Source organism: Pygoscelis adeliae, unplaced genomic scaffold (genome assembly GCF_000699105.1).
Source record: "Pygoscelis adeliae isolate BGI_AS28 unplaced genomic scaffold, ASM69910v1 Scaffold282, whole genome shotgun sequence".
Taxonomy (NCBI): domain Eukaryota; kingdom Metazoa; phylum Chordata; class Aves; order Sphenisciformes; family Spheniscidae; genus Pygoscelis; species Pygoscelis adeliae.
This window is the reverse complement of record NW_008824352.1, coordinates 3,033,462-3,045,775: the sequence shown is the minus strand read 5'-3', so window position 1 is coordinate 3,045,775 and position 12,314 is coordinate 3,033,462. Positions and strand designations below refer to the sequence as shown.

Sequence of the window (12,314 nt, the reverse complement as noted above, 5' to 3'; positions counted from 1 at the left end):
TTTTAAAAAAGATTAGGTGGCATTTCACTTAAAAAGGAGGTCAAGAAACACAAGTCTCTTTGTTTAGGTTGTATCCAGTACATAAAAACATTGCATTAACAAAGACAGGCTTTAAAGGAGAATTAATAGTTACGTGCAGTCAGAGAAAATTTCAATGATTTCTAGCATCTCTCTCCCTCAGTATTTGGGAAACTAGCAGTGAATGATTCATGACTTCAACCCACAAAATGCGCTCTAGTATAAGTTTCTTTGTGACAGCTCATTGCTGACTTCCACATAGAATATCAATGATTCTCCCCAAAATCCGATCTTTTTTTATTTGTTTGTTTTGTTTTAACAATAAACTGGCTCCTGAGAAATCCACCTTGTTGTAAAATAGAATTTACACAGTGGTTTGTTTTGGTGTTTTGCTTTTGTTTTTTGTGGCTGTTGTTTTGCTTTGTGGTTTGGGTTTTTTTTAATTACAGATCTTCCAAATCATAAAACTATTGAGTAGCGCCAAATACATATAACTATATATGGAACAGCACCACAGCCTTGTTAACAGCCCTTGTGCCTGGTTGGATATTCTGGATTTTAAGTCTAGGCTCTTACCATCTCCAGTCCATGGCTCTACAAGGAGGTTTTCAGGCCCTGATTTATCTTCTTTTCCCTTTACATCACATGCTTGCAGAGTTAGTCGTAAGGGTTTGCCTAAGAGAATCAACAGGTTTATCAAATTAATAATAAAACCTGGAAAATATGCTTTCTAAAGTTCTCCATACAGAAAACAAATGGAAAAAATTACAATACTATGAGATTTTTTTACCATTGTCAGCCAAAAAATAGGGGGCAGAAACTGGAGTATGAGAGATACGTTAACCTAAAATAGCTCAAGTTTTAGATACAGACAGAAGGACAATGAAAATCGTGACAACTAATGTTCCTTCAACTGTTTGCGCACTTTGGAATTCACAATACATGAAATACCACTCTTGTCTTACAAAAAGCAGCAGCTACTCCAGGAAAAACAACGCAATTTTCAAAACTTTTGAAAGTAAATACTGATATTATAAAATAATTAACATATTCTTTGGCACAAGCCAAGAAGTCCTGACAAAACATACTAAAAGGCAAACAAATGGAAAAATTCTTCATGAGAGACTAATGATAATCTCAGAAGTCGACACCTGAGAAAATACAGATTTATCAAACAAGTACAGTCAATACAGGAAAATCTTACCACCTTATGCACAGCTCTACCCTTATGACATACTCAGATTAATTTATAAAAGTGAAAATAAAAGAACTGTAAATAATGCCAATGACAGTACATTTAAAACACATCTTAAATTTGTACGAGTCTGCAAGAGAGACCACTCACTGAGGCTAAACATACAAAAAAGCTTGTTATTGGAAGAATAAAAATACTTGACGTAATTTGCCTTTTATACAATACAAACACTATCATCATCTTCATATAGCGGCCACTATCTACAAAGTTCATGGTTTCTCCCTCAAGATGACGCCACCCGGTTCAATTCTTAGATCACAGAAAGCTGATCTAATCACCAACTTTTAGGGCAGTTCAGCTTCACCGGCTGTCTTCTTGGTAACAGTTGTTAATTTAGAAGTCTTGTATAATTTTAAACCCCAGCAGAACAACAAGTGAAACAACTCAAAGCTGCATATTGTCTTACGTATGTACAGTAAAGGATGCAACAATTATTCATTTACCGTATTTATACAGCAGGTTCTGTCTGACTGTTGCCATGGAAGCGATAAGGGATGAAGCCTTGTATGGAGTGTCCAGATGATCAGTGATCGTACAAAGGGAACTTATCACTTTAGCGACACTCCCCCTGGCTAAGGCAAAGGCCAAGAGTGTAAGTTCAACCTCTGGAGTAGTACAACAACTGGGGAGGGAAAAAAACAACAGTATGAAAAGAAAACTCAGGACACTGTTTCTAATTAAAGACAAATAATGCTCACATGGAAAAAAATAAGGTGCCTGTTTCTTAATGTCTTTGAATTTTTCAAGATACTAAAAAACAAGCAGGTGAGTAAAAATGAGATAAATTTGCTATACAAATTCTTCTAAACCATTTTCCACTGCATCAGAATACATCAGCACAAACTCACCTTGTTATTCTTATAAGGAAGCTATCTACTTCTTCCAAAACATTTGGAGATAAGAAGCTCGAAAAATCTGTAGAGCCCGGCGTTAGGGATAGAGGTGGCATGTGTTGCAGTGCTTTCCTAGTAAGAAGGACAGAACATAACATCAGAAAACCAGACAGAATCAGAGAAAACAGCCTTCTGAAATGAATCAGGCATCTGAATCTTCATGCTTTTCGCAAGCAGGTCTCTACAAATAGCTTCTGAGTGCAGAAAATCTACTTACACAGAGCATCTCTTCAAAAGATAAAAACAGTGGTGCATTCTAGGCAGGGAAAGTTCAACGACTGCTAGGTAATCTTGAATCTAGTCTCATAATCTCAGATTTAACGAGACAAATAAATCAAGGCGTTTTGAATTAAATCTGTGACAGCATTAAAAATAGCTTAGCGTCCAAGTACGGCTCCATTTTAAATAGTTCTAGAATTGAGCAAGAGCCCATTAATAAAGGGAAAATTGCTTTTAAATTCTTTCAGAACAATTACAGAAACTAAGAGAGAAACTTGTTAGCTCAGATCAGAATTTTTGCTTGATTTCCAAAGATAATGTAATGACCCCTGAAAACGGGAATTCTTAAGCAGTTTCATCGAAGTCGTTCTATCCAATACTAAAGTTTGTTTTTTTCCTTTATAATTCCAAACACTCAATTTGTAATTCCTGAAAGCATATTTTTAGGCAAGATTTCTCCATTTTAACTTTTTTAGGCTTTATTAGCTCAGTATTCGTGTTATATTTCTAAAAAATATCTAAACTGTAGCAAAACTGAAGGCCCTCAGTTTTAGTGAAGCTTGCAACTATGACCCTTCCTCCGACATAAGCATGTATAAAGTTATCTAAAGGGGTTTCACAGATGACAAATTAAAAGATAGGCTTAACGGACTTTAGCCTACAGTACTCGTTAACCTAATGACAGCAATGCTCTTAAGCATGGTGGCATCACGCTAACTAAGCTCTATAAAAGTTGATGTGGGTGTGTAGTGATTTTATCAGGATTCCAAACCTTCAAGTCATTGAGCAGAAGTTTTTGGCAGTCAAACAAGGAAACGTTACACAGAAAACAGCTAATCACCACAAGCAAACATCTGCACAGAGATATTGCCATCTGCGCAGAGATATTGCATATACCCGACTATATCCCCAATGCAATGCATGACAAGGCATTACACAAGCAAAAATTTGCTGAAAATTAAGCTAAATTAAGCTCCAGTCATAAGTGGAAGGTGTCCGATATTTATAATCAAGAAAATTAACAACAAAAGTTAATTAATTTGAGGCTTCTCAAAATTATTACAAGTCGAAGGATAGGTAAAAAACATATTTTTCAGTGTCCGTTCAGTCATGGCTTAACAACTAGATTAGATACAACAGCTAGGAGAATTACACTTGTTCTAGAATGTGCAAATGGGTAAAAGAGAAATATCAAAATTTAAACAGTGTGATAGCTAAAAAGACGTTTAAACACCTTAATGGAGGGAGCGGAAACCAGTTACACAAGGTAAATTAGTTTACTGAAGCTGGAAGTATTTAAAAAAAATAATTAAAAAACCAAACCACACACCGTGGAAGTTTGGTACTTACTGAGTATTTTGTAAAATAGTGTGAACGAATGCTGGATTTGTTTCCATGGAAGCTGTTACCAGAGAGGTCAGCAGAGACCAGTACCAGATCGCTGAAGCATCGCACACGGAGACGCCCACCTTCTTAACCCTTTGGTAACCGACAGCCCTGAGTCCATGGATTCTGGTGTCACATCCATCACTAAGGCAACGCTTGATGTTTATCTGTACATCTGTCAAAACACAAAATGGAATTTTTTTCCCATTTCTTCTGCTGGATTAGGTCTAGAAGAATCCAGATATTCAAAACAATAATTACTGCAAAACCTCTTAGAAAAATAGCAGCAGCTATGTAACAGTACTCCCACATATAGACCACTATACACACGTGTTTCTTCACCGTGCACCCTACGCTTTGGAAAACGTAGCCTTTGAATGACCTACGTGATCCATTACATATTGTACGGCAAGAAATTAGGGAAAAAAGTAGTAAAAGACCCTCAAAGTGGAAAATAGATTATAGATTATTTCACCTGTACCTTTTTACCTACATACGTAGGAGGCATCTTGGGAGTGGCAGTGGAGAAGATAGGGAAAAAGAGTAAAGCCTAAAAGCAAATTTTTAAATTTTACATAAAAATTTTCACATAACTCCTTGACCATTTTGCATAGCTAACATTGTCCTAGTTACTTCTGAGGACCAACGTCCTTGCTGCCCACTTCTGCGGCAGTGAAAATTCAGCTTAGTGAAAAGCGCCTATTTGAACCGAAGGGACAAAATTTCTGAAGCTGCAGAAACCATCGTAGGAAGAAGCAGCTTTCCTCTGATTGATTCCAATGTAGCACCCACAGATCTACCAGACTTAAAAATAACACTACTTAAAAATCCTTAGCATAAAACCTGCTTTACAAAAAATCATCTGACCAACTTCAGAATTTTGCTACCAAAAAAAAAAAAAATAGTTGCTCAGAAGCAGATTTTTTGCTAGATACTATTATTCAACATATGCTTTCACTCTGCAAGCAAAGATATTTTAAAATTGCCCAGTGCCTTCAAATTGAGAGGCTAAAACTGCATCTTCAGTCATTCTAGCTCTTCAACCCTTAGCCCAAGTTAGACAGATGCCATGAGAAAGACTCAAAAGACTCTCTCATAGACTAGAAATTAAACTACAATTAAAACAATTTCTCTGACCCAAGGATGAGGTCAAAAGTTTCTGCTCTAATGACTGACATTTCAACACAGCATTCTGTGATCTACCCAAACTTTCACCTTCAAAAAAGCAGCAAAACAATACACCAATGGTATCTTTATTGACTCACACATCTGACTAATGTTAGCGTTTTCCAACAGTGTTACGTAGCCAGTGATATTGCTTGGAATGTGAACGTCTCGGACCTCCTGAAGACTGCTGGCATTCCTTCCCACTGCCACTGTAACTTGCTGTGGCATGTAACTCTGGTCATTAGCTGCCACCGCAATGGACAGATGTCTCAAAACAACATCTGGTTTCATCTTTAAACTGCAAAGGAAAGGAGATAAAACAGTTCTTGCAAAGAGAAGATAAGCCAAGCACTTCACTTTCAGCTAGGCTTCACTCAGTTTCCACTTCTACAAACACAAATAAATCCACTGGAAATTACCTAATGCTTCACAGGCATTACCAACCCCATACCATGGGGGAGGAGTTAGAAAACTTGTAATTGACTTAAAAGACAGTCACCTCTGACAGTGAGAATGTAGAATTTTCTATCGTTCAGCTTTTCAACCGAGAATGTATTCCTCAGGAATACAAATGTAGTGTCAATAATGACCAAAATGAGATTTTTTTTTTTTTTTAAGTATACATTCTATACATACTACTGAAAAACCACTAAACATTTCTGTTTCATGAAGTAGGAACTTTCCAGACAGTGGCAAAGCGCTTCTATTCAAGTATTAACCATTGCATCTATAATACAGTTTGGAAAGCTACAAAACAAGGATATGCATCAGCATGGAAGAAGCCTGTGTTTTACAGGTGAACACTTTTAATTGGTGATTAGGCCTTTAAACTTTATGCAGATTAATGACTTCTGCTTTCAACTATATTCATCTGCCACTCATTAATTCCACAATTTTTTTCAATTACATCCCACTGGCTGTAAAACCTAAGGACTAACTACCCCAAAACTCAGCTGTATATTGCCGTGTCGCTCACCGTATCCAATGTGAGCGAGCACTCCCATCCGACTGCCAGAAGGATGTAGTTTCTCCGTTTGTCATCTTGTCAATATCGGCGGAATTGGATGAGGTTTCTATGTGAGTATAGCACTTTGTGACAGACTTCAGTTTGTCCGACTCCTGATTACCATTCAAGTCACTGGGGTATTCTGCAAAGAAAAGAAATCACTCATAACATTCTTCTTTTGCTTGTTTTTGAGAATTATTATACCTTTGTAATAATTATCTCATATAAATTAACTTGTTGGCACAGAACACAGCTTCTGAAGAAGTGTTTCTGACAGAACCTAGAAGACCGCGAAGTTTAATTGCGGATGAAATCACAATAATCTCAATCTACCACTTGCAGTATGAAAACACCTACTTTGCTTGGAGTTCAATAGCCTTTATCTCCTCCTTTCATTAGTGGCCTCATCAGTGCTTTATTATTATTATTATTATGTCAAAATACAAACAGATGAGAGGAAAAAGTAAAATACGATGGAGAAAACCTCAATTCAGCTATTTTAGGGAAGGGACAAAGCAGACTGTTTCCCCAGGTAACTTGATCTGTTTCAATAGAAGTGCAGAGATCTGAAAATATCAAGTCAAACTGTGAAGAAAAGGAGCTCTCCCTCTAGGGAGACAACCAGGACAGTCCCATCTGAAAGACAAGAAAAGATTCACTACCTCCACCCCAAAACAATAAATTATTTTTTAATACTGAACAGTCAACTTCAGAAAACATTCACCTTCACAGGGAAACTAGGTTCCCAGCAGCTAGTAGAGATACTTGGCTGAATACAGAATATTGCAAATTAGTAACCATCATTCTGAAACAGGTCAGGAGAAAGATGAAAAACATCCCAGCGTGTTACTCGGATTGCCAGGCAGTTAGGAAATCAATTTATGTGCCTCATAAAAACCAACAAAAAAACCACAGAAGCATGCAGATCAACTTCATAAAAAGTCACGCCTGTTAAAGATTAAACAGTAAAGAAAGCTTTTTATTTTATTTGTCATCTCTTCTTCAGCTATGGTTACACTACCATCCTGAAAAAAAAGAAAGATACTACATACCTCTCTCTTTTAGGAGAAGTCGATCTAAAGAATCCTTCAATACAGAAGACCGCATAGTGCAGATATTGTTGAAGTACTCCAACACTGGGTAAGGGATGGCAGTACTAGAAATCCGATTGCGGTGCAAGAATCTCAGTATCATTGAAGCATGAAGACCAAGACGCTCTTTTGATTCAGAAAATATATCAATAAAACCTAGAAAGAGACATTATTTCTATCTTTGTTGCAACATCTGACTTGACCAAGTCATCATTTTCCCCCTCTACATCTTATTGCTAGGTAAATCCAGATTAAGCCAATATTGGAACTACATTCCACCATATGAAGTAGCTCAAGTTTGCAACCTTCACAGGACTGTGAAAGGTGCAAATATTTTTGCCAGTTACTTGAAATGCCTGAAGGGGTTCAAAAAAAATTTACCAAAGATCTTAATTCTTATGCTTGTTTTGCTGTCCCAAAAGTTCCAAAACCTTACCTTCAATATCTAGGGGAAACAGACGCTGCTTGGCTAACGAGCTGATGTACTCACATCACTCACCTTGAGCTACGCTAAGCATCTCACTTTGGCATTGTGGATTATTCCCAAAGAGGCGCCTAATGCCTTCCACCAACTTCATAAGACATTTCAGCGCCTGAACAGCGGTACTCTGAATCACAGTGCATTTAGATGCGTAGAACACTACTCCATAAGTACTCTCTTCTGACTTCTCTATTAGCCAATTCTAACACTTCTTGTCTGATCCTCTAAAGCAAATCCCCTTCAGCCACTTATCAAAAGCTTGGAAGGAAAGCCAGTAACTGATACTTATCCCAGGAATCAAATTCTGGAAACTGGCACTTTCCAAACTATACGCTATAAAACGTGAATTATGTTTTAGCAGGATTTCAAATGCTAAATAACAATGTAATTATAATAAAGTATGACTCATCACCCGAAACGGACTCAATGGAGGATTTATTCCTCCAGTTACCCAGTACAAGACTGCATTAGTTAGGCACTCGCCAAAATTTTGCGAGGAACCGTTTTCTGTCTGTGAGATAAACCAAACAAGGATAAGAAGCTCCCCAGTCACAAAGAGAAGAAAATATTGGGGTTTTATGGAAGTAAGTTAGCTGGATATAATTATGGAAATTTTTAGTTTACAGCAACTTCACTTGTTTGATACTAGAGAAGCAAGAATGACTTGGACTATGGTTTTGAGAAGATTAGGACAAACACCACTATAAAAGCAATTTATTGAAGCAGCACTCCTTATATAGGGCAGGACTTGGGAAACCACTTGTTTTGTCACTCTGTTCTCATACCTGGAACTAGTGAACAAGCTTGCAGTTGCCTGATTACATGGCTAAGCTCCCCTTGAAGATTAGCTCCACTAGAATTCTTGAGAGCCTCCAGCATATTCTCCACATCTACGGTGCCATCTCCTTCGGCATCAAATTGGGCAAAGGCCTGAAGAGGAACAAAAAAAAGAACGTTTCTTTCAGAATATTTACTTCAAGCAGAAATTCAAGGTATTTCATAGAAACCGTAGCAGTGAACATTATAACACCATTAAATAAAAATCAAAATAATCCATTTTCCGCAGTATTGAACTCATGACAACAGGAAACAGCCTGGCTGGAAACCTGCAGTCTTTAGCAAGTTTTAAGGCATCTGCGCTGCCTTCCTATAGAAGTCAACTGTAGTTATGCTTAGGTGGAGACAGCACATCGTCTATACCAGCGAATCAGCAGTATCCATCCACCCGACATCTGTGACTATGAAGAAGGTGCTCACAAAAGCACACTAAAAAGCTCTTCCATTAAAGGGCGAGTTAGTTCTAAAAGCCATACCATCCATTGCTCATGACTGCTGCGTCCATCTCACACTCATCCACTCAAATTCTTTCAGGTTTTAAGTATTTTCTTTATTCAAGAAAGTGTCCTTAGAACCAGAATATTTTTTTAAGTGTGTATTTCCTTCCATATACTGTCCTCCTACACAAAATACCAGTTTAACATAGTTTGTCAAAGTATTTGTGAAAACAATGGAGAGAGTTAGAAAATATTTTTTTTCCTATTGAAGGGAACCATTGCCAGCTTTATTAACTTCGACCTTAACATAAATTTTTAATATAAAATGTTGTGTTGAGCATGTATAAAAAGTAACTCTCACAGCTATGTATTTCATACCTTTGTACTAACAAAAGTACAAGATATTTTTATTCAGCTAAGCCTGTAAAACAGAACCAAGCTCAAAAACGTAAATTTTTTTAACTAGCCACTTCAGAGAGCTCATGATTCAGTGACACACTACTATTAAAAAAACCTAGCTATATTTTTGCAGTAGTTTTTAATTTTGAAACAAACTTCTGTTTAATTTAAAAAAAAAATTGAACGTACCCCCAAAAGAAATGCAGTATTTCAGGAACATCCATTTTTGTCCATATAAATTGGGAATGCACTTACAAAAGATATTTCTTTACAAGCAAGACTTCAGTCTCCCAGCCCTGAACTTGGTATTTCAAGTTCAGCTACATAGCCAAGTAACTTTGGCCTCTAAGAGCAGATCATCTCACACGTGTCTGAGAGTCAAGAAATCGCTGCTGTTCAGGAGGAAGCTTATGCTTCAGTCTCTTGGTTTGCTACCTGATTATAAACTTGATGTACCATTAAAAGCACTATCCTAGAGAGAAATAATCCAAAATTATTAGATCAAAATAACCTGCCAATGAACCATGACATAATTACACCACTTAAACGAGAGCAAAGTCCTCAGAAGACAACAGAATCAAAATGCCGTATTTTAGCTGACTAAAGCTCCAACGGCACTTCTGCGGCACGGATCTGGACTTTAGCTTAGCGGTTTTATAAACTCTTGTTAAACATACAGCTGAGCCCATGCTAACAATGACCACCTTTAAAAAACTTATTCTTAGTAGCACAGAGGACCGGTGCTGGGCATCCAGTAGCTGCCACAGCCAGTGCAGATGACTGGTGCTGGGCATCAGGTAGACACCGAAGCAAAAAACCGAAGACCTTTGCTTGAGGACAACAATACAGAGGGAATTAATTTTAGCAAACATAACTCAGTTGCCAAAAACGTTTAAGGTACAGTTTCGTACCATGCCATTCTTGGCATTATGACTTCTTCTCCTCATATTTGAAGTCAAACTGTGCAATTACTAATACATGAAGTGAACAAGCGAGGAAGTTTTGTGATGTTACTAGTGGAAACAAACCACACACAAGACGACAAGGCTGGATCTGCTGATAGCTACTTTAAACCAATTTCTTATACTTTCATGTAAGGACAGATTACCACATATATGCTTTTCTTTGCATCTTAATGCAGTATTTTGTTATTTTATTTTTAAACTCTTCCTACGGTCTCAGGAGATTGCACCGACCCCAGAACTCTAAAATTATTTTTTGACTGTTCAGTACAGCTTAAACTCTATATTTGACACAAAACATACACAATTTCCACTGCTCAGACAAGCTGCCCTGTGCAATGGGGGTATAAGCAAAAAAAGAAACAAAAAAAAATCAGTATGCAAATCTGTACTCAGAGCTTTTGAGTTGTGTTCACGACTGGGACACGACACAAACGCAGTAGCAGCTCTACCACAACCCAGCCGCATTCTGCTCCTAAATAAAAGCGTTAAGTCCACACACTTCCTACCCAGTTCAACCCTGAACATGAAGAAATGTAAAAGAAACATCTTTCCTGGGAAATGGCGGCTAAGGTGATCACCAGGAAACATGGCACATGGAAAAATCTCCCCCTCGTCTCACAGGCAGCTCAGGAGTTGGGCAGAGTATCTAAAGCGTGACTTAGGAAAACTGTATTTCATCCTTCGCTCTCAGTAGAACTGAAGCATTAACGTTTCAAGCAACAGTTGGGTACGTTACATGATAGCTGCTGATAAAAAAGGATTCAGAGGGTCAGTTTATCTAGAAAATAGATTTTACGTTTAAACAGAGGTTCACTTTGTCCATAAAGCAGTCAAAGTATGCGGTTCACAAGCCCCGCACTGAGAACAGAAAAACTTAATGGGCAGATCAAAACTTAAGTCTATGCCAGACAGGATTCTATAAATGTTACAAAGTGAAACTTATCGACCTGCCTCCCACAAATTAACTTCTCATCAGTGTAAAATACATCCTGGAAATCTAAAATACTACAGCCCATGGGCTAGTGCCAGTTATAGAAAGAATGACATCGAGGTTTTCCACACAACTCCCAACATCTCAGCTTCGCAGGACAGACTAGATGTGACCACATACCCATACCATGATAAATCCTTTAACAAATTTTTCCCCAGTCCCAAGAGCAGGGGGAAAAAAAAACCAAACCCAAACCCCTATATTCTTCATGCAGAGGAGGATGGGCAATACAGACAATCCTCAAAATACTTCTGCAGCCCGCAAAGCTCAGCTGTTTGTATTAACAAAAAGAACCCCGATGTACTAATTTCACTCTTACTGTCGCTACCAGTAAAGAACTGTTCTTTCTTGGCTCTTGTAAAGGAACTGGAAATGGAGACAGCACTTTAGCAAGCTACTTAGAACAGTCTGGTATAAACATACCTATCTGTACAACAAAATTAATCTCCTCCCAGTTTCCAGTAGTTTTGTTAATATGTCGGCACTGACTTCAAGGAGCATATGTGCGATTTAACAGTTTACCAAGCTATTCTACTACTCGGGAGCAATACAAAGACAGAAGGAAGTCACTGGTGAGACTCAGGAACTGCATGCAGTAAGAAATTCAGACATAACCCCTTTCTCAGCTGAGTGTGAAATTCCCAACAGGGTATTCTGCTGCGTTTAAAATGCTAGCTAGAGAGCAAAGCTAAGGATCAAACGTTCTAGACATCAAGTTCCCCGTGCTCCTTCCCACAGCAGAAAGGAAACCTTCCCTTAGGACCTTCTGGCTGTGGAGGGGGAACTCTGTTACGCTACTTTCTTACAAGTTTTCCAAAACTCTTGCTTTACAATAGGTAATGGGATACCAACGAGGTACTTGACAATTTCACCGCTGGTTTTGAAAAGCAACAATAAAATTAAGTCTGGTAAGCTTAGGCTTGCTGATACGGTTAAGAAGTATCTCAGAGGAATCCCTGGTACAGAATTTCCGATCTGTCCCACCACCAGCTGCACTAGCGGCAGCAACGGCAGAAATACCGTTGTAAATACCCATTTTATTCACAAGCACCTGCTGGGCACGACGACTGAAAACAGGCGTAAATTAAAAGAAGATACCCACAAGCTGACAGCCTGCCTCTCAGTAGCGGCAGGCACTTTTTTAACCTTGCCGCGGGACCCTCCGGTCC

General features: G+C 38.2%; 1 protein-coding gene across 1 annotated transcript in view; it reads right to left on the bottom strand.

Moving 5' to 3' along the window:
- The window catches only part of ZZEF1 (zinc finger, ZZ-type with EF-hand domain 1), a 56,388-nt gene extending 47,651 nt beyond the window's left edge, over positions 1 to 8,737 (bottom strand). The window contains exons 1-9 of the mRNA XM_009319319.1: positions 8,717 to 8,737; positions 8,302 to 8,446; positions 6,997 to 7,191; positions 5,915 to 6,086; positions 5,037 to 5,236; positions 3,736 to 3,946; positions 2,122 to 2,238; positions 1,717 to 1,895; positions 595 to 693 (exon numbers count right to left, since the gene is read on the bottom strand). Coding sequence (XP_009317594.1) covers positions 595 to 693; positions 1,717 to 1,895; positions 2,122 to 2,238; positions 3,736 to 3,946; positions 5,037 to 5,236; positions 5,915 to 6,086; positions 6,997 to 7,191; positions 8,302 to 8,446; positions 8,717 to 8,737 — 1,339 coding nt within the window. The remainder of the gene's footprint in view (positions 1 to 594; positions 694 to 1,716; positions 1,896 to 2,121; positions 2,239 to 3,735; positions 3,947 to 5,036; positions 5,237 to 5,914; positions 6,087 to 6,996; positions 7,192 to 8,301; positions 8,447 to 8,716) is intronic.
- Between the last annotated feature and the right edge of the window lie 3,577 nt (positions 8,738 to 12,314).